The sequence below is a fragment of the Cyanistes caeruleus genome, chromosome 4 (genome assembly GCF_971803275.1).
Source record: "Cyanistes caeruleus chromosome 4, bCyaCae1.hap1.1, whole genome shotgun sequence".
In the NCBI taxonomy this organism is placed as follows: domain Eukaryota; kingdom Metazoa; phylum Chordata; class Aves; order Passeriformes; family Paridae; genus Cyanistes; species Cyanistes caeruleus.
Genome location: NC_141704.1, coordinates 62,842,552 through 62,865,194, shown reverse-complemented (window position 1 = coordinate 62,865,194; position 22,643 = coordinate 62,842,552). Strand labels below are relative to the sequence as shown.

At 38.6% G+C, this 22,643-nt stretch overlaps 1 protein-coding gene across 40 annotated transcripts in view; it reads right to left on the bottom strand.

Annotated features, from left to right (window-relative positions):
- ABCC9 (ATP binding cassette subfamily C member 9) overlaps nt 1-14,804 on the bottom strand; it is an 82,452-nt gene extending 67,648 nt beyond the window's left edge. For 4 of the 40 annotated variants that reach the window (XR_015285743.1, XM_086885260.1, XM_086885246.1 and 1 more), the window contains exons 1-6: nt 14,518-14,666; nt 12,081-13,400; nt 10,685-10,728; nt 3,617-3,782; nt 693-834; nt 197-318 (exon numbers count right to left, since the gene is read on the bottom strand). Coding sequence is in view for 38 of the 40 variants with exons in the window: in XM_086885260.1 (XP_086741386.1) it covers nt 197-318; nt 693-834; nt 3,617-3,761 (409 nt within the window). In the remaining 2 variants the exon portion in view is untranslated. Of the gene's footprint in view, nt 1-196; nt 319-692; nt 835-3,616; nt 3,783-5,280; nt 5,385-10,684; nt 10,729-11,483; nt 11,949-12,080; nt 13,401-14,517 lie in introns of those variants that run through there. The other 36 variants (XM_086885264.1, XM_086885249.1, XM_086885267.1 and 33 more) reach the window with 23 other exon arrangements.
- Nucleotides 14,805-22,643: the final 7,839 nt, after the last annotated feature.

The following is a 22,643-nucleotide window of genomic DNA, read 5'->3' as shown; positions in this document are numbered from 1 at the left end:
TTAGAAGCAGTGTTCAGTGTGTACCTTATGAAAGGTGCAGTAACTCCTATGATACTACCAGTTGCAAGAGCAGAGAGCTATTCTTCTCTGCTTTAATATTCTCACACATTCCACCATCCTCTTCAATCTAAACAAGCTGACTTCAGCTAAAATACTGGGATTTTTAAGAGTATATAAATATCAGACTTAGACTTACCCAACAGTAACTTTGGAAAGTTGGATGTTTCAATATTATGGTAATAGACTATGGATACAGTGGCAGCCACAAATCCCATTATAGCTGGTAGAAAGAGATGCAGGTGGCGAGATTTCATTTGTCTGAAAGTAAATACAGTATAAATTAGTGAATTTGGTGCCTTTTTTTCATCATTGTGTAAAACCATAGGTGTTCTGCTAATCCATGGAAGAGGACAAACATGAATTTCTTAGAGGCAAAATGTGTGTGTCCTCGTGAGTGCTTATTCGATCAATATTTGCTTGCTATTAGAGCTTGAGAGAAGAATAAAATGCTAAGAACAATGGCTTCACCTTGATCCCATTAGAACCTGGACAGTTCATTAAAGGATTCCATGAACTTTTTTGGGGGAAAACCTCCTGATGCTTTACTAGCCAGCCCATCAGACATTAACAAATGTTAATTGTTCATTAACAAATGCAATTAGCATGGTGATCCACCAAACTCTGTCACTTACGTATCAGAAACAATCCCCTCTGCTATTTCACACACATGCACAAACAGCAGGGTGAACGTCAGGATCCACCGCAGGTTGTGCCCAGGGAAGTGAAGCCAGGTATTGTGGTGAATCTGCACTTTGGAGCTCTGGCTTCCCCAGCCTGAGAAATGATAGCAAGGAAAGACAAAAGTTATCTCACAGCCAGTCAGTGACTGATCTGGTTATCAATTTTCTGGGCCACATGTATATGCAATCGATACAAACCCCCTACAAAATTACAGGGGCTGTTGTTACTAAAAAGATGACCCAGGAGAGTCTCAATTGCCCCGTAATTTAAATCAAACCCTGAAGACAATAAGACTTTTTCCAAACTACAATCAAAGAAAAGTCGTTCCTGGGCAAGAAAAATGATAAGAAAGCAACAACAAAAAATAAACCACTCCAAGCAGCACCCTCAGACAACAGGGACTGAAAGAACTGACATGATGGCATCCTCACATCTCTCACAGTTACAGACAAAGGAGGAAAAATTTCCTAAGTTGCTTCCTCAAATGAAGCCTCAAAGAGATGCATTTACTTGAAACAAGTAATATTTCAGGCTTGTTTTAGGCCTGGTTGGGAACACAGTCTGAGTGGAGGCTGAACAGTGATTTCACAGCTTCTCTCCTTCAGGTGCAGCCTGGCCTCCGAGGCCTGTGCATTCCTGGCCCTTCAGAGCTCCCAAACAGTGCCACAACTCAAATTAATCAACAAATTAAACTTGAAGCCTATTTCCATGTCATCACCTCAGACGTCACCTGCCCTTTCCAGGCGAGATCCTCTGAGGCCAGCAACCCAGCAAGAAGTGGGTCACAGAGGATATGAGGGAGGTGACAGGGCTGGGGAAGCTGAGGTCTGACCACAGGTTGGCTTCTCATGGTGGCAAGCCTTGGCCTCTGTCTCTTCCCACACAGGTACAGGGCTTTCCTGAGTCAGTAAGCCTAAAAGTCCCTCTTACTGTAAGGCAGCTCCTGGAATACCCTGACAGGCTTCCCTAAGCCCATAGAGAATCCAAACAACAACACATTTTGGGAAGTAAAGAAACCAAACAAAAGGAAACAAAACTAACTCGATTTAAAACCCAGGATGTGCTTTTGCTACACAAGGATGCAACATCTCATCGTGCTTAGAGGCTCATTAGGTAACTCAGGATCACGTAAACCAAAACTGAAGTTTATTCATTCTTGGAAATTGTCAGCATTTCACCATTTCATCCTTCTTTAAGACACAAAATACTGCAAGAACAAATTATTCTGTCTTCTCCATAGCTATCTAAAGCATTTTCTATAGTTCTCTAAGACTTTTCTAATTTCATGTGGTTTTCTTTAACCTTGCTCCTGTCTTTGTCTCTCCCAAGCTACTTTTCATTTTCTCTTTGCCCACACGTCTGCAGAAACACATCTCATCACCAAATTTCTGGTTTGGAGCCAGTCTGTACTGTGGACTCCAGCTGGCTTTTAATGTTCTGTTCAACAATGATTTGTCCTGATAATTAGCATACAAAATAGAAAACTCAGAATGACATACTTGAATAAATAACATACAATTTAGAATATTATATTTTTTCCTAACATAGTTACAAAATAGAGGGAATTTTCAGTGGCTGCAATACTATTTCAAAATGCTAATACCTCAAAAAAATTGAAGCAGCACTTGATGTTAGAGTATTCTAAAATATTATCTCTACCCTCAGACCTTGCAGTGTACTTCCATCAAACACTTCTGCATAAAACCCTGTCCTTTAAGAATGACTTTCATCTCAGCTCGAAGGAAGAGCCAGCACTGAGGTAAAAATCCAGCATTGTTGGAGAGAGTTTCCATAACCCTGGGGTTACTTTCTAGTCTTTATAATTTGTTAGAATTTGTTTCTTATTCTCATGCTTAATTATTTAATTAGTTTTTAGTCACTGGATCATGTCACAGTTGTGTACAGAGTGTCTTAGCCCACAGGTTCCTGTAGCATTTTATTTAACCACTTTGGAGTCTTTTTGCATGAAAGCCCTTAAATCTCATGTTCAAATACAGTCCCAAATTCAAACCTTCCTTGTGGAGGAAATGCATTTCCATCTACACATGCAACACCAGGAAGTTAACATGGAAGAATTGGAATCGCATTTCTCATGCAGTTGTCAGGACAATATTTATTTTCACTAATACTTTTGATGGTTATTCAAGTGTCTTAATTTCCTATGATTGGTTAGAATGCTACTGTTTGACCTCTCTGGAAAAGTGTGAAATTGTATTTATTTCACCACTGCAAAGGAACTGGGATAAAAAGACAACTGTAGAAAAAAATATCATTAGAATACTAGCTTAGATGGGGTTTTTTACAAGACTGTGAGTTAGAGTCCCTCCACTGTCCTAAATTCCTCAAGAGGGATTTATTGTTTCTTATTTTTTATTTCTGTTGGGGAAAAAAAAAAATCTCTATTGCTCTGCTTTTATTTTAAAATGTTGACAAAAGAAGCAATTTTTCTATTTTAAATATTTCCTCCACCTGTCCTAGCCTTAGATCCAAGGTGAACATTTTGGATATTCTCTGTAATTCATGTAACTTCAAGGAAATTCAGACCCACTGCCCTATGTCTTCCAAAACTAACAAAGTTTGCAAATTGCTAGTTTCAAATCTAAAGAAAACTTCTGCAGAGAAAAGTTTCATAGCATTTGGATCTGATCTCTCTGGTTCTCATCCATATCTTCATGATGATTAGTTCAGATTTATATCTAAAATTCCCACATTTCAGCAGGTTGGCCTCACATCTTCTAGGTGAAGCCATTCCGCCTCTTATTTTTCACAATTCATAAATACAAAGCATCCAATGTTTCACCAAGCCCATGCAAACATGACTGACTGAAAAACACACCTGGAGTGTTTGTGGGCAGAGCTCCATAGAATAACTCACCAATGAATAAAATTGGGAAGGTGATAAACAGCAGGAAGACATGAGGGACCAAGTTGAGGGCATCCACAAAGCAGACATTCCTGAGGACACCAGCACTGATGTTGTAGGCTGAGGCATTGTCATTACCACAAAATGCGAGTCTCATCTCTTCCAGAAGGTCTGGCTACTACAGAAATGAGAAAAATGTTGACTACCAAGACTGCTAGTATTCCCTTTGGCTAAAGACAAAATAAATATAATAAAGAGACAGAGAAGGAGCACACTGAAGATCCCATAGAGAATAACACAGTTGTATTTTGAAAATTATTTTGGGCTATGTCAAATACAAGCCCAAAAATATAAGCACATTAGAAGACTGTGTTCATATGACATTAGTCTTATTTACATTTAGCTAATATTGTTTATATTTAGCTGCATTCATTATTTAAGTGCTATTTTTAAATACATTATGCTATAACTTCTAGTGCTCATTGTAGGCACAAACACTATGATGCAAAAGCTCTGTGAGAATATAAAGAATGAAAGTAGAAGATTAGAAAAATTAGTGGTTCCATTTATCATAACAAAACCCAAATAGACATAAGTTGTCCGGTGTTTTGCTGTTTCTCTGGTGAGCCAACACCATCTGTGCAATATCTCCCACAATTTCCCAGTGCAAGCTCTGAACCTTTGGTATTTGTGATCTGGTAGGTTTACACTCACTGATATTTTGTATTTCTTCACTGTCACATAGAACTACAGCCACACACACAAGACATTACAGATAAATTACAAACTCTTAACCAAAGTAGGTGGTACTGGAGATTGCCTAGGCAGTAAATCACCATATATATTTGGTCCTGAAAACCCTTAAACATGTGCTTAGATTCATCCCAACAGTCTCTGACTTCCATAATTTCTTGTGAGATTATCTTTGTACACCAAGATAAGCTCCTGTGTTGGTGCTTGCAGAGAGTGGGCCTTAGAGCAACTCAGAGTTATGGGCAGGTTCTGGTTTAAACCAACCTGTGCATCATTTATTTTTTCAGTCTTCTTTACAAGAAGATGAAACAGGGCTGCAAACAAAGTCTTTCATTGCTCATTTCTTTACCTGAGACTTACACAGAGCAACATAGTGCTGTAGAATAAGTTGTGAAAACTCATTTATCCACACCTTTTTATTTTCTCAATTTTTACATGCTAAAATAGAAGGAATATATTTAATCCAGCACAGAATTTGTCTGCAAGAACATTGGCATTAATAGGTTTTACAGAATCAGAACAAGATAGGGATGCAGAAAATGCATGAATGCAGTTTAAAATAAAAAAAGTCAGTTGAATGGGGAGAAAAAGGTTTCCTTCATTCCTCAAATAGTTCATATTAGGTCTGTAAGATGTTTAAACAAGGTGATAATAAAAAGGTAAGCATAAAGTATGCAAATAGCCCCTTAGAGACAGACAAACATGCAGATCTTCACAAAAATACAGAATTCAAAGAAGCCCCTTGTTAGCTTTTTAACCAAGTTCTTTTTGGATCTGAAAAGCACAACCCATATCGAAACACATCAGTGAAGAGGAGTTTCTTTGAAAAGAGTGCGATAAATGTGCTCCCTTTCCCAAATATATCAGCAGTTTATGGCTGAGATTTACCAGAAGTTAGACATAACTCGCATTCATGTACTCACTGTGAGGCAAAAGCTGAGGGTTAACTGACTCAAACTTCAGTAACCACCATCTGCTAACAGTCCATGTGCTGTAACACAATTTGATGGAGATTTTGGCCCATTCTCTATAATGAATAGAGTGATATGACCACTATCATTCTATAATTTTATTTTTATACTGAAATATATTTATGAATGCATAGGGCTAGTAACAAAAAATAAACATTCTGTTAATGCAAGATCTGTCTCAATATATCGAGGAGTTATTAGCAAAACAAATAAGGAACTTTAAAAAAAAAAAACTACACAGAGGTTGTTTGGGTTTAATTTGTGAAAGCTTGATATGTCTTCTTTAAGGGAAACATAATGATAATGGTAATCTCTTGAAAATCAGAAGTACTGTTTCCTCATTTTTATCAAAGGTCATAAGTCCAAGGGAGTTCTGCTGGGAATTTTCCTCCCTTTCCCACAAGGATGACTCTCTTCTGAGGCAGCATGAGATGCTGTTGTGGTCTAGTGGTTGGAGTGGTACTGAAAGGCAGGAGAATCCTGGGTTCAGATGAGCACTGAATCATTGACTCCCTGTGTAGCTTTTGGCTTTTAGTCAAAAATCAGGCTGGGAGAAATGATGAAAACCACATCCAAGGGAAGCTAAGCGAACTGCTGTTTTTCTCCCATTTTTTTGGAAGGGAAATAGAATAAAGGCAGTAAATGTTCAACTGAAGGTCTATTTAACTGCAGGAAGAGTGTTTTCTCCTAACTAGAGACCACCATCAGTTTGCAGAGGTTTCCTATCACACCTCAAACAACAGTTGCTGAAAGCTCTTGTGCAAGATACATCTTTGAAGAATCACATCTGGATCTTCACAAGAATCTGTGCTGTGCCTAATTTTGTGATGGAGTATGTCCAGTAACATTCTTAAAACCAATTGTCCTTTGCACATTGCCAGGACAGAGAAAATAACCTGGTGTTATTACTTAATACTGATATCTAGAGACAATGCCCATCATATTGGTGATATTTTTCAAGAGAAGGGCAGTCTATTCACAATACTTTTTTTCATTTAACAAAAAAATAGGAGTAGAATTTAATTGCCTTCTGTTAAAAAGAGAGAGAAAATCAAGCCTAGGTTGGTTAGTTTTTAAAAATTCCCAGAAAATAAAAGGATTACATGGAAAATGAAATGAGACAGGGTAACTGACACTAACAAGATTTTTGATCAGAAAACTTCATCGTGAGTCAGTTTTCCAAAGACCATATTCATTAAACTTCTACAGGCTTAAAATCTATATAAAGATAGATTCTAGTCTAAATAGTCTGATCAGTGTTGTGATGCTGTGTTGTCTCCCAATGCAGCTTTGGCCTCACAAAATGCCAAATTATAAAATGTACAATTTCCCTGTTTAGCAGCACTCAGCTCAGGACACACATTCAGTACAGTTTAGCACTGATAGGGAATAGAGTCCATAAGAACTGTGGAAGCATTAATAGTCCGGTGATCCTTCCCTCCTTCTTCCCTTCCGTCCTTCCTTCCACCCACTTTTCCATCTCCACTGTGCGGGGAATGAACTGTGGCTGGAAGTGGAGGACTCATGTTCTGTATCTGTTGGCATATGCCAAATTTCATAACGCCTTCTGCTTCTGGCAGTTCTCTGGATATTCAAGATTGGTATATGAAAACAACCTGCACTACCTTAGAGCTCTGAGAAATAATGCCATCTCCAGTTGCCTTGTAGGGAGACAAGAACCATTCCATCCTTCCCCTCCCATCCATTTCTGGTTCAGAAGGCAGATCCCACACACCCTCCACAGTTTTGTGACTCAGACTGCTGGACCTTGCTCTGTTTTTTGGAAAACTTCAATACAGGAGAGACTCTGGAGGTAGAGAGATGCACAGAACCATCACCTCCTGGAATAAAGCATGTAATGTAGTTCCTGCCTCTTGGCTCAAGTTTCCTGGATAAGGTAAATATACTGGATGAAGTTTTGTTGATATCAAAGGGAGGATGCTTTGCATTTACAGTCAGTGCCCTTTGGTTTGAAGCTGAAATTAGCCATTACTTTCTGCAGCATCAGAGCATGCCTCCAGAAGCTCATTTTCATTAACATCTAAGTTTAACAAGCTGTGTTCTTCTCCAAAGAAGGACAGAAAGAAAAGCCCCTAAGGCAGAAGAACAAATCCTTGATTTCTCTAGACAGAGCATTTTTCAACAATGCTTTTGCAGCTCCACTGCATGACTAGCCTCCGCCATAAATACTTGAGAAATCCAACAACTCTCCTCACCATCTCAAACCCCAACCCTCCCCCTACTCGGCCTCATCTTAGCCGCAGCAGGCAAATCAGCCCAATTCGGCCTAAAAATAACAGGAGTTGGACGATGACAAGTTTCAGATGCAGTTTCTCATCCAAGAAAACAGTGTAGCCTTCAATCTTTTTCAAATAAAAATTTCATAGTATAATGGCAAAATTTATTGTGCCCATGCTCAGATCCCATGTTTGGAAAGTTCAGTGTAGCCTCAGTTTATGGCTGCAAACAGTGTAAGCTTCAGACTAATTAAAGTGTCAAAAGTTGCACTTTTAAACAGCATTTTAGTATTGCAAATTAAAGAGATCTTTAATAATTCTAAGAATTTTAAAGAGTTTTAAAAGGTCTCAGCTACACTGACTTTTATGAGTCCTAGTTTTGAAAGCTTTCACTCAAAAAACTGAGCCTGGAAATTAAGACAGTTTGAAGATATTGATTGCAGTTACCCAATGAAAGAGAGAAAAGACACCATTCTCTTCTTTCTGTACAACTATAAAATTTCATGAAATGAAAATAAAATGTGAAAATTAAGAAAAATTAGTTAAAAAAAACCCAACAAAAACATAACAAAAACAAAACATGAAGAATTGAAGAATTACAATTGTGCTTACTGCTGTCACTCATTGCAAATTGCAGCAGGAAAGGAAGATGGAACACTTCTATGGCTGACCACTGATCAAATTTGGTTCCCTAAATAAAAATAAAACTATTAAACTATTCTTGCCTTGGCTTTTACTCTTCTAGTAAGCAAATGCTGGGCTTCAGTCAGAACTACATCTGTAGAGAGGGAAAAAGAGGTATCTTGGCCAGATGAGGAAGTGCTGTTTGTTTCTCTCTATGCTGACCTTTATGCAAGTACATAACTAAATACACTGAATTACTTATTCTGTTTTTCCCACAAAAAAATGACAGAATTCTCATCACACAGAACAAAACCTGTAATGCTGAAGGTCTTTGACTTAGACCTAAGCAAATCAGAATACAGAGCTGACTCAAGTTGTCCCACCCCGGAGACCAAAGGTGATTTTCTCCTTCCCAAAGATGAGGAGACAGACTCTTTAGGCGGCAGTAAGTATGCAGAGAGAGATCAAAGAGGTAAAACTGGGGTGCAGAGCCACAGGAGGAGAAATTTGAAGAGATTTCTGTTGTTACAGGGATGGAAGAAATTAAAGCCTTTAATGCTCCAGCTCAGAGAGGTTATTGCACTCCACAACAGCAGATATCCTACTACACCTGCCAGGAGCCTTCCTAGGGAACACTGGAAACAGCATTGCCTGGAAGGGTATACAGGTGAATTAAGCAGCAAAGTCACGTGGGTTTATCACTCTCAGTGGTCTCCCTGCCTTGCTGTGGGCTTCCAGTCCAGCAGAGAGCCACACAAACATAGTTCAGTCTCACAATTAACAGTCCTAATCACTGTGGTGCTATTCCCAAAATAAGAAGCCCTGCTCACATCAAGCACAATATCAGAGCTGAACTGTTGCAGTTGCCCTTCAATTCCCAAGTGCAGTTGCACTTCAGTTCCCAAGCTGGCTCACACAAGACTGTCTCAAGGACACAACAGTGGATAAATGTCCACCAGCCTCTTAGCAAAACTTTATCTGTGGGTCCCAAAGGAAAGGAGAAGCACTGGAAAACAAAGGCCTCTTTTTCTCACAGGGATTGACTTTTTCTCTAAACTCATGCTCAGGTTGGAATCTTTGGAGCTGAAAGCTTTTCTACAGGAAGATGGCTTTGACTGGCAAACAGCAATGTCTGAACAAAATGGGAGCAGTCTAACTGCCACATTGAATAAAGAAATTGTGTAACCTAAAAGTTACACATTATTCCAGAGAAAACATGTGAAGGGGTAGAAAGTTATTTTAAAATTTGTTGGTCTTTTGTAGTTATGAACCACTGCTTCTCATCAGGTGGTAGCAGCTATTCTGAATAACTGCTGAGATGCTCCTGAACTCATTTTAAAAGACAATGTTATTCCTAGTTATTACAAAAAATGGCTTTCCCAGAGAAAGTCTCACTTACTGTTGAGTATAGTCGGCCAACAAGTTATGCTGGGGTAATTGCACCAACGTGGGTACATCACAATTTGTTTCACTGCTAATTATAGCAGGAATGTTGTACTTAATAATAATGTTGTCAAGCATGCTAGGTTTAATCTATCATTTCAGACATGGAAATGTAGTAATGGGAAAAAGATCATCGATAACAAGCATGTGCTATTTGAGGACACCAACTGCACTCAGCAGCCCAGCAAGAGTGCCAAGTGCCAGGTAATTTTTTGTTTTAACACTTGTAGGTTGGAAGGCTTTCTAAGTTACTGTCAAATTACTCACTTTAATTTCTTACTTTATGAACTCTACAACTCCTCAGAGATCTCAGAGGTGGTTTTTCCTTCTCTCTTTGAGAATGGCCTGTGCTGAATAGTCAGTATGAGCTAAAGCCATCAGCCAAACTTCACAGAGGAGGGGAATGGAAAGAACAATCAGGAGAACAGGCCCATATTGGTACCAGTGGAAGGTAAGCTTCAGCTCTCCTTTACATCATTTGGGAATCTGATTCCCTGTTGGTTTACTTTAATGAGGATGTGAACTATCTCAACAGCAGTTCACCCTTCAGTAAAATAGCTAAAAACCCCTCATGTTCTTTAAGCATTTAAATTGTTATGCTAGGATCCCCATTACTGGCAAGTTGAGACTTCCTGGTTTTAGGCTAAGGTGGACAGACACAGTCATAAGAGAATAAACAGAAATCAGCACAAAAGTGATTCATGAACAAATATTCCCTGTGAAGAGGAGAGAAGTTTTGGGAAGAAAGAAAATAGGTCAAAGTTGTAAACATGGAAATGACAAAACATTGAACCTAAACACTCACAAATCTCATTTTAACAAGCAAAATGGGGATTCTCAGGGCACTAAGCCAGTTCATGAGATATATTTTGCATAAGCATTTCTGAATAAGACAGTGGGAAAATGGTAGATAATCTAAATTTCCATTAAAATTATGAGAATATCCTCACCAAGTACAAAACTATAAGAATTCTAATTAAAGACATTTTAACTACCTTAAGGGTCTTTTAAAGTGGACTTAAAAATCTTCATATTCAAGAGTTTCCTCTTACCTGAATTATCACTCTGATCCTCATGCTCTGCAAGGTACTTATGACTACAAAAAAAAAGAGTATAAGTACACTCCTCAGGTGGAGCTTGTTTGGGGGAATAAGGATACTTTGAAAACATTTATTGCAGAAGTTCTGTTGTCCATACTTAAAAAAAAAATAAATTATATATATATAAATTGATAGTTGCACTTCCTAATTAAAATATATCTGTTTACAAAGCATACTCAATTCAGATAAATTTCATTTTGGTCTTACATGTAATGTGCATTATATGCCCATATATACATATAAACATGTATGTATATACATATGTGTATGCATATAGGTCCAGGGTGAAGAAAATACTCTGAGTTTTACAAAATTACTTAGTTCTTATCTTCTGAATAAATCACAAAAGTAAAATTTATCTTTCCTTCTGGAATTCCCCATAATAAATTTTAACTAAGGACAAATGATTAATTTATAGCTTTGAATGGAAGGCCTGACATGTTTTCCACAGATTTTAGGTTACTTCTCTGAATCTTTTTCCTTTCTAGGTTTAACCCTTCTAGTTTTCTCTTCTTACCTTCCTAAAAGCACTTAAATGCAACCTATGTGATCTATAGTCTTGAAAAGAATTCTGCTGAGTTAACGGCAGAAAGCACTGTCCTTTTAAATTCTACTTTATCAAAAACGACCCAAAACAAAATACAATTTTCTTTTTATTCCTTATTTAAGCTGTGACCACCTATGTTCCACAGACCCCTCTTCCTTGCTAAGCACTGTCCCAGCTCCCCTGGGCCTCAGGATGATGAATTACCTCTGGTGCTTGTCAGCATTCGCAGCGCTAACTGCTGTGTGCCATAGCCTGATCCAAACAGTGCTGAAGTCAATGCAAAGAATCTCATTGACTTCGGGAGCCTTCTGGATCAGGCTCCAAACACAGGGAAAATCACAATGGCAGTGGTGCTAAACAGGCTGTTGGCACTGCAAAGCGTTTCACACAAACATCTGCAGTGGTCTCACACATCTAAATGCATAGCTTTTTTTTTCTTTCTTTTTTTGGAAAGCTTCTCCACACAATGCAATCCCCAACACCAGCGTGCTACGCTGCCTGTTGTAAAACCTTCGACTTCACATTGCCAAGACAGGACAGTTCAAAAAAAGAAACATAACCCTGTAAACAGCAGCAAAGAAAATATCAGCAGGAGGGGTCGGTAAAAGCTGAGAATGCCCGCGAATGGAAAAGGAAAAAGAGATTGGAGTTGTAATCCCAGGAAAGAACGAGGAGCAGCCCTGTCCCACAAATATAAAGGGAAGGAGGAGGAGGAGGAGGTGGTTAGTGGGAGATCATGAGGGGAGGGTCATCACATGCCCCGTTTGTTTGCTAAATGTTAGATCAAACTCTGAAGCTTACCTTTGTAAACACAACCCCAAAATACCAACCCAAATTGTCACTTGGTGCTATGTGATCAATATCATCCCGATGGCAGGATTTTCCTCCACTTAATGAAGCCGCTCCAAGCCCTGGAGTGGATTATTTTTAGGCTGGTGATGGGAAGATCAGCTGCTGCCTCCTATCGAGTTTCCAAAGTGCACAAACTCTTCTTGCCTTTCTCATACGCTGAAGGGGGCAGGAAACTTGGAAGAGACAGGCAAGCAAAAAGCACCAATTTTTCGCCTCCTGAAGCTACAGTCCCCTGAGATTTCTTATGCTTGCTTTTATTTTCATTTTTCCCTCTCTGGAGCAGTAAGATTCCAAGAAGCTGCATTGCAGCACATGGACTATTAGGAGATGGCTATTCTGAAGTAATTGATTTAGACAAGGTAGTCTAACTTTTGGCAGGCTTGCAGAGATTCAGTTTTTGATTCCTTTGTAATTAATCTTGGAAAATTTGAATTTGACAACATAACTTTGCATAACTTCCACCATATTAAGCAGAAAAGTCTACTCAGATATTTTACTTTACTCAGATATTTTACTTTAGTTTTATTTACTTAAAATACAGACCAAATCTCGCTTTTTGATCACACAGGTCTGCTTCTTGTGAAATGGCTTTTTTAATACTTGAAATAAAATTCCAAAGTAACTTGATGCTCATACCAGGCATATCATTTTCAATGCAATAGCCGTTATTTACATTGGATAACATTTTTTAGTTGCAAAATCCATTGTATATGTTTAGTTAGAGGTACAAAAGTCCCAAGAGAGCTCACATGTGGTCGGTTTGTTTGTTTGCTCATCTCTTGCAGTGCCATCAAACAAAGATGAAACAAGATTTGGATTTTTCCATTGTGACAGTTTCACTTGAGCCTTAAAACTTCAGGTCATAAATTGCAAAGATCTGGGACTTGTGGGTGCAGCACAGGATATGTGGCAGTGCAGGGTGGTTTTGAGTACAGCTGTTTGAATCACAGAATAGCCTGAGCTGGAAGGGGCACACAAGGATCATCCAGACCAGTTCCTGTTCAGATATTTGGTACTAGAGCTGGAGGCCCTTGGGACAGAATTCTGCTTAGACCATGCAGAATCCAGGGGCTGCATCTTGATCATTAGAGTGCAAATGGTTTCCAAGGGATTGAGGTCAAAGATGTTTCCACGTTTCCATGAATGGGGTTACAGAGAATGCTGAGCTGAGAATGGACTTGGATGGCTGAGGCCAAACACTGCAGAATTTATCAAAACCTTGGCAAACCCAGACTTGCTCCTTCCTCTCTGATGTTTCAGACCTGACTGCTGTAGGGATAAGAAATCAGAAATCTCAGACCTAGAGATAATTAGTACCTTTTGTTAGCTCCCATTGATTCAAAATACCAACACAACTTTATACTTAGACAGACCACAACAGTCCTCCAAGGCACGTGAAACCTTTGATGTGTGTTTACTTTTTTTTTGCCTTTTATTTCTTCCCTTTTCACATATGAAATGTTTTAGAAAAAAAGATTATGGATTGGAAGTCTCTCAGTTCTGCTATATATCTGTGTTTGTTAAAGCAAATTTTTTAAAAAATAAAAAACTTTTAACCCATCTAATCATCTGAAATACCACTGTCAGGTAATATTTATGAAAATACATTTAATTTCTGACAGAAGTGAGTAACATTTATGGTCAGAATTTTCTTCACCAAAACATGAATATTTAGTTCAGTTCTGTCTTTTCTACAAAACTTTTTAAACAGGAAGGAAAAAATTAAGGCAAAATGAATACAGAATCAGCCAGCATGTTTCATTTTCCTGTTTCTAAATAGGGCACTTTCATTTCTCTACATGACAAGCTAAAGTGTTTTGAAATGCATTTCAATAGGATTAAGAAAAATTAAAAGCTCTGAAATGCAAGAACCGTCAGCCCTGATCTAGCATTTTGTATCCGGGCTTTTCGATTTGTCGGAGGAGGGAGGGGGGAAGGGGCGGGGGGGGGGGGGGGGGGATGGTAATTACAGGAATTCAAATGTTTCAGGGAATATTTGGAAGTTTAAATGAATGGAATCAATCACAGGCCGCCCCTCAGGTACCCCCACGTCCAGCATGTCACCAGTTTTCCCAGGCAGCCTCTCGAAGACGAGATGTGTCAACATCTCCTCAGGCCGGGGGTGAGTGATTCAGCTGGAGAGGTGCCAGCGGTGCGGGACCGAAGCGGGCACCGGAATCGCGGCACCGAACTGGGCACAGCACCGCCAGCACCGAGACTGCCGCCCTGGCAGCCGATGCGAGGTGGGGGGGCGGGGGGCGGCCATTGCGGGGAGGGATATAGGAGGGATGGGGGAAGGGATACGGGGGAGGATGCAGAGAGGAATGCGAGGAAGGGCGCTCCACGTCCTCGGGCGCCCGCGCTCGCCGCTACCCGGGGCACTCACCGGCGGCGGGGGTCCCTCCGCGGGCTGTGGCCCCTCCGCGGCCACGGAGTGAGGGGGATGCCTGAGTGGCCGATGGGCAGCTTAAAGGCAGAAGCTGCTTCACCTGATGGCTTTGGGGAGGGACCAGCAGAATGCAAAAAATTCTAAGCGGTTCTTAACAAAACCGCTGAGTTTTGGTTCCTTTGTTACATTAAATCCACAGCCTGGCTGGCACTGATTTCCACACCCTGGTGCGCTTCCATCAGCTTGACCAGCTGAACCCAAAAGAACCAAAATGGTGAGGGAATAGCTTGTGTGGGAAAATGTTTTCATAAATTAAGACTCACCAGTGTGAGGAAAATTACCCGACAGGGGCTGCAGTGTGGATTTATTTGCCACAGGACCTGGCTGAGCACTCTCCACCTGAATTGTATTAGTTTATTTAACTCACTAGCCAGGAAAGGAAGGGTGGCTGTACTCTGGACACTGTTCACACAAAAAGCTGCTCTGGTTTCAGTTGCCAGCAGCTCTCTGCCGTCTCCCATATTGTAGGCCAATCCATAGGACCCCCTCTACAGCATTTATGGCAGTCCAACACTAACAATCAAAGCACTGCACCCATAAAGAGTTCCCAGATATTACCCAAACTCAGGGAGTTGCCTGCAGGTTCCTTGTCTTTTCCATTTTGTAAATGAAGAGCTGAAATCACCATCATTTCATCCACTTGTATAAGCTGACACTAAAGCAGCTGTTTTGGAGAAAACCTCTCATTTTGCTGAGCTGGATAAATTCCTTGACTGATATTAAACCAACTTACATAAATTATAACTTTATGCTAACAGAGCAATACAAAAAATATTCAGAGTCGATTATATAAGTTATGGGCTATCAAGTCTTTATTTTGCTTCTAAATTTGTCACAGTGCCAGAATCCCCACAGTGCTGTGTCAGAACTCGTGCCACCATATAAAGAGATCAGATTGACACAGCTTTCAGGATTAATTTTACTTACACTTACAACCCTACTTAAAAAAAAAATAAAATGCTGTATTTCTTTTAATTACACATTTCTCAGTTTATCAAAAGAAAAATTAATGGATCTACCAACAAAAAAGTAATGAGGTAATGAAGAAATAATTTTTATTTAAATTTTTTTTAATGTCATAAGAAAATGCAGCCTGGTCTTTGGAGAACTTCTCTGTCTGTTAAAAATATTTATTTTTATTAAGCTTGGAGGGGGGAAGCAGTAGAAGCTTAGTATTATTTGAAATATTTTCCACAGCTTTTTTTTAAAAGTCATCATGCTTGGTTTCTATGGGGAAAAGTGTTGTGGAAAATATATACAGCAAAATTTCAACAGAGCAATCTAAGTAGCCAAGAACTCTATATGGAGAAGGATGAGAAAATCCCAGACCTCACAGTTCATCTCTATAAAAGGTGTAGAAAGCCACAGGCCTTGAACAGGGATTTACAAACCCTCTGATCTTTGAGGGACAACAGTGCCGTGGTGGAGTCAGAGGCTCCAAATACGATGCTACCATTTGCCTTGGTAGCTTTTGATCTTGGCAAAAGTTAGATCCTGCACACAACACAAATTTTCAGATCTCCAGGTTTACTTGTTCTGTTTGACAAAGGCTGTTTTACTGAAACAAAACAAAACAAAAAAACCAACCACATGGGCAACCAAACACATGTGGTTTGCAATGCTCTATTTTTTCCCTTCAAAAACCCAACGAAGCCTGATATCTGCTCCTTTCATACTGAAGAGCCTGTCAAGGTTGTCAAGGATAACGCAAGATCTCCACATCCTCTGAGTGTAGAAGAGCATGATATTTATGATGTTTGCATCATAAATATCAAAAAGTAAACCTTTTCTACGACAACTTAGATTCTACCAAACCCATGGACCCCCTTGTACTAAATATTACAATGATATTGTGAATTTTACATGTATGTCTGTTTGTTAGGAACTGGGAAAAAGGATATTCTTTTTGTTTTTAAATAATCGCAAAATCATTAAGGTTGGAAAAGACTTCCAGGGTCATCAAATCCAACCTATGGCCAATCCCTACCTTGTCAGCCAGCTCAGAGCACTGAGTGCCACCCACATCCAGTTGTTCCTTGGACACCTCCAGGGAAGGGAACTCCCTCCTCTGTACTACATTGGATTTCAGTCCTCTAGGTTGATACTGGACAATTCAGACCATTCTTTTGGATTGCCCAGAAAATATTCATTATCTCTAACCCAGCAAAGCCACCAGTCACATTTTAAACCCTCTGCAACCAAAACAGAACTAATGTGGGATCAGGTTCATTTTCTCCCATTAAACTCAGCAAGGCACCTACATTGTTCAGTTCCATTTACAAATGCTGGTTTTAGAGATGTAGTAGTCAGAAATAAAAATTGTAGGTATTTAATTTCAGAGTGAATGCCTGGAAGGGGCATTAGATACTCAACACAAAACTCGCCTCACACAGGATTAAATGGTAGATGCTTGATTGCTTATGTGTCTGCCTGCTACTAGACTCCCTATATAGCATTTGGATAGAAAAATACATTTTCAGATGATTATTCTTTTCATCATAAACCAGATATAGAAGATAGTAGGAACTAATTCCACCCTGGATATGGCTATCTCATTCCCTGGAGAATGACAGTGTCTATATGATTAAAGTTTTGAAAACTTTACCTCTATCTTTTTCTTTTTTTCTTCTTTGAGGCATCTAAATAAATTTTCAGCCTGATATATTTTTTGCACGTGTATTTTAAAAGGGCAATAATCACAAGAAGTATCTTGTAGAGGCCATCCCTACCATTTTTACTACACCTGGTAGAACCCACACAGAATGTCTCCCACATGCCTTTCTATCTCTGACTGTAATTCCAAAAGTTTTCCTACTTGAGACCTGTCCCATTCTATGCTGGTAAAAATGTCTAGCATAAGGAAAAATAAAACATCAAAACCATTATAAATCTCTTTGACAGGAAAAGATGAAATTAATTTGCCTATACTAACCCTGAAATCTGGCATCTGGTGCATACAAAATATAGTTTGCTTTTTTTTCTGTTATTTGTTCCATATAGAATACATTCTTTAAAAATTCACTGCCATAAGAGGATGTATTTAATCCTTAAGAGGATTTTTTTTTTTTTTTGAAGGCAAGGTATGTAGTGCAGTGTCTTGCTTTCAGAGAAACATTCAACCATAAAGGGTCCCACATCTGCCTTTTATCTAAATCCTTATCCTTCAGTCTCTGAACTGCATATCTGTAAGCTGGAAGCTTCTTAATAAATCTCTGTTTAGACTTCTGGAAACAGAAGAGAACTTCTGTTCAATTTCATTTCCATAAAAAGGACAAACCCCAAATACATTAAAAATCATTGCGATCACACTTTATATGGTATTTCATTTAATGATATGTCATTCAGCTAATTCAACTGTTGCAGATTAAGTGCAGTAGTTGTCGGTTCAATACACTCTGTCCTGACTTTCATGTTATTTGTTACCCCTGTATTTAGCATAAAATACTGATGTCCCAGATCTCAGATATTTTCTCGTTCTCTTCTACCTGATGTCATCTACTACCCTTGCTGGAAATTAGGAAATGGTAATGTAAATCTGAAGTCCATTTTATAGCACACAAAACTTTTTTTTATGTGGATTAAAATTGGGAATAAAAATTAATGAAAAGATTGAGATTAATTCAAAATTACTTATATCTGATAATTACTATATTGTTATTATTATTAATAGTAATAAAATTAATATTAATAATAATAATAATAATATAATTACTGATATCCTTTATATCAGGATATAGGATATCCTATATATCAATATATATCAATAGCAGTGGAAGGTAGGGTCTTAGCAGAAAACAGATTTGAAAACAAATTAAAACTTCCTAAATTATCCAGTAATCAGCATACTGCAGAAACTTTATGTCACAAGGAATGTTGCAGCCACAGATTTGCCAAAAACGCTTTCTGAAGCTACTGGGTAGGTTATATCTAAAGTACTTCTGTAATACTTCATCACGGGCCTCTGACACCAGCCTGACAGCACGGTTAGGAAGTTCATGTAAGTAAGGAAAAAAATGGATAAATTCTTACAACACAATTGGTCCAGGTCCAAGACAACCACAATACCATCTGGTACAGAAATTATAGGAAATTGAACAGCATTTGTGGTGAAAACAGAAGTTCCTGTGGAAAAGTAGTAGCAAAACACCTCCCTGAAGTGCACAATGCTTCCAGGCAGACTCTTGGCAGACAGCATAAGATTTATTAATATGACTTCAGGGATACTTACATCAAATTTGCTGTAATAAAGCAAAAGGAGAAATGTAAAAGGGAATTAAACAGACATTCATCATTGTTCACTCTTTGTTTTACACCTTGTCCCTGTAGCAGTCAAGAGCAGCACCATTGCATTTCAAGTGGCCCAATGACTTCTTTTGCATTTTTGCATATGAAATGCTGGCACCATCAAAATAATACGACCAAAACCACCCTAGCCAAATCTTCACTTTGTGAACTGGTATGTAAATGGACTGCACTCAGCTATTCTGATGAACTGATTCTTCCCTCCTCCCATTTATCTCAGGAAGACCCCGCTGGTCTATGTGCACTGCTGCCTGTAATGGGTTAAGCACTGTCACTCTAGCTGCAATTAAAAATTAACCCCATCTGTACAATCCAAACCCAAATCTGGCCTGTAGATGCATCATCAGTTGTTCATCCAGCAGTTGCTTCAAATTTCAGGGTTTAATCTACAATGAGACAGATTCTGTGAGCCAACTTGCAGCTGCAAGATGGCAGTTGTGAGATGTCTGAGAGCAGTTGAACATAACTGGGTTTAAATTTGAACCAAAAGGCGACACCAACTAGTGGTAAGAATCATACACATATGACTTCTTGTGCCTGAACAGATTAAATTATATCTTCAGGAGATCAAACTCCCATTTCCCTCTTCAGAAAATTCTAGATGGGAATATGAGTTCATATGAGTCCAATACTCATTTCATACATTGCAGGGTGACCACAGGAGCTGATGTGCATATGCACTCTTTTTTTAGACTTAAAAAAGCACAACAAACTCACTTTATCTGTTGCTATGGCAATACTATGTTTTTGGAAAAAAGTAGTAAATGCTATTGTGATTCATGCTGTTCCACAGAACTGGAAAAGAAACTGTGAGAAAAAGTGAGGGGAAAAGAGAGATGCTTTAGAGGGTATCTCTGGGAATATTTGTGACTTTCAGGGAAAATACAGGTGCACATCCTTCTTACCTTTATTGAGCAGACACTTTGTAGATGGCTTCATCTGAACTGGATATCTGTCTGAATCACCACTCAGCCCAGGTAGATGGTGTTTATTTAAACTGGTTCAATGATAATCGATAGGAAAACCACAACTAGCAGGATTGGTTGGAATTTTATTTTGAAAAGCTTTTGCTATTCTGTCTTGCTCATTATAAAAAAATAAATTTGAAATATTTCTGTTAAGTATTTACTTTTTACTTACAAAAATACAGTATTTTTTTCTTATTTCTACTTTTTTCTCCCTTTTTTATTTCCTAACTCTTTTTAGAAGCAAACACCAAGGAAGAAACTGCAAAATCATATTTTTCTGATGTTTTCAGGGTCCATAGTACCTTGTATTTGTAGAGATGACAATTATGTTAACATTGTGAAAACTCTTATGTGTGAACAAATTATTTTTCTTCTTCCTATGACATTTGTTACAGCGTTGTCAAAATGCAAAATCCGAGGCTCCATATTCTGAAAATTTTAACTTGTCTTTTTAAGGAGCAGTGCTAACAGTGCTCCTACTGAAGCTGGGAGGAGATGCAGATTCTTGAACTCCTGAGGAAACTTCCAGACCTAAAAAGAGAGATATAATTGAAGTAATAGAAGATGGGGAATATATGGAGAGATGCAGTTATTCAATGTATTAAACATTTCATTATATCTGGGGAACTAAATAAAGTGGGATCCTGATAAATAAGCTGAAATGCTATTTTCTAGTGGAAAATTTAGCACAGTTTCTGGACACAATTTGAACAGTAAAACCCAAGATACTTGTTTAGAAAGCTTTCTCTCCTTCAAATATGCGTTTCAGCTTTCACCAAGAAAATTTACAAGGGTAGAATAGTTCTCTTATCAAACCATTCAGTGTTTTGGTATCAGGTATCACCAGTAAAAGTGCCACTACAATTTTGAAAAAAACTCCTTTTCACTCTCAGTTTGAAGCATTCAACTCTGGTACCTGAACAAGGTATACCAGCATCCAGGCATCTTCCATCTACTTATGGAGCTGTAAGAAGGGTGACACAGAAGGAAGCTCCTCCTCTCTACTAAAATCTCTTGTTTTCAGACCAACAGGTGTCATTCCCCCTGAGCTCTAAGAAATACATCAATAAAGACAGAAAGTTACTGGCTGAAGCTTGTGGAATACTTAATATGGGGAAATGAGAACATACACAGGAGACAAATCAGCCTGAAACTTAACCAGGAGACAAAAATAATTGATGAATGGTTGGGTGCTTGCGTTCAGTGTGGCTGTGGTCAGTGCCACAAGGAGCTCTGGCTCCAGAACAGCATTCCCTTGAAGCTACATGCACTTTCTGCCTCAGTACAATTAAACCAGCTTAAGAAAAATATTTCCATGTCGAAGGTATATACTTTAGGTAGTTTGCACAGTTGGTGAAAGCTAAAGGAGATGTAATGCGTTTCAAACACTCTTAACAGGTAAGAGATCTAATTGGTACCATTCACAGTACAGGTCTTAGCAACTGCTGTACTGTCAATAGTTACTGGAGTTTTCCAGGAGTCCTTAGAGACAAGGCAGAGGTGTGATGTCTGATTGTGGTTTAGAGTATGATTTGAGGTTACATAGTAGTACACACTGAGATTTGAATCCCCCATTAGCAAAATTTCCTGGACTGGTTTCATTTTGGAAAAAGCAAAAAAACTTGCAAAGGCAAGGATAAGATATCTTCCATAATATGGAAGATGATCGAATGACTAGATAATGTCTGTCACTAAAAAGTAAAGCTTTCTGTGTCCCACTCTTTTGCAAGATGTAGCAAAGAAAAAGTCCAGGGTACATGAGTTACTCAATGTCATTTTAGTCACCTTTTGGCCCAAATGGTCACCTCAGCCTCCTGTTTCCCCTCAGGAGGCACTTCAATCAAAATTCCATGATTGAAGCTGATCACCACAAATCAGAGTGAAATAAATAAAAATTGCATGACTGAAACTGCTTAAAACCTAAACCAACTATAAAATCATTTTATTGTACAGATATTTTGAATATTCAGTGTCTTCAGTAAAATATTAATCCAATTACTTACTCCACAATTTTTTTGTGTACTACTTTTGGGTAGGGTTAATTTAATGAAAAATAAGAATTTATCACTTTTTTAATCTGTTTTTTCCCTCTCTTGATTCTTGCTGTATTTTTTCTCACATGTGGATTCCCCAGTCTCCTTTGAGCTGGGCTCCTTCAGGATACTCCCTCGCAGGGATTTCCATTTATCTCAGTTCTCCGGGTCAGGTCTTTTTTAGAGAAAACTCTAAAGCTTGTTAGGATCTTGTTTCTCATGTTTATTAGGATGTTATCACAAAACTTGGCAGGTCTCTCCAGACTTTCTGTACAAGTTTAATTCACTACAACCTGGCACATTTTGGCTCTGATGGCACAAAATGGCCCCTAAAAAAGCCTGCAGCTTTTTTATTTTTATACGTTCTTATCCAATTAACAACAGACACGCATATTATTTTTCTTAATGACCCAGTGACCCAACACCTGTGTGCTGCACTGCAGCATTTTCTATCCAATCACCTACTATTATCCAAAAACCTCTAGAAGAAAAAAATGAAGAAGAAAGAAGGAAAAGAGACAACATTCTAAATCTTCCATCTTGTCTTCTGCTTTCTAAACTAGCTTAAACTCTAAACTAACTTTTTTACCTAGTGACTTAAGAAAACTTTCTAATCTACACACTCACACTTTTAGCTTTTCTATCTAACTTCAACAATTGTTTTGATGTATCACCATGAAAACATGCTTAAAAATTTCATGTTATACGAAATTCAGTGTTCTCCTGGATCTGAGAGCCAGGCATCAGAGACAAGGGCATA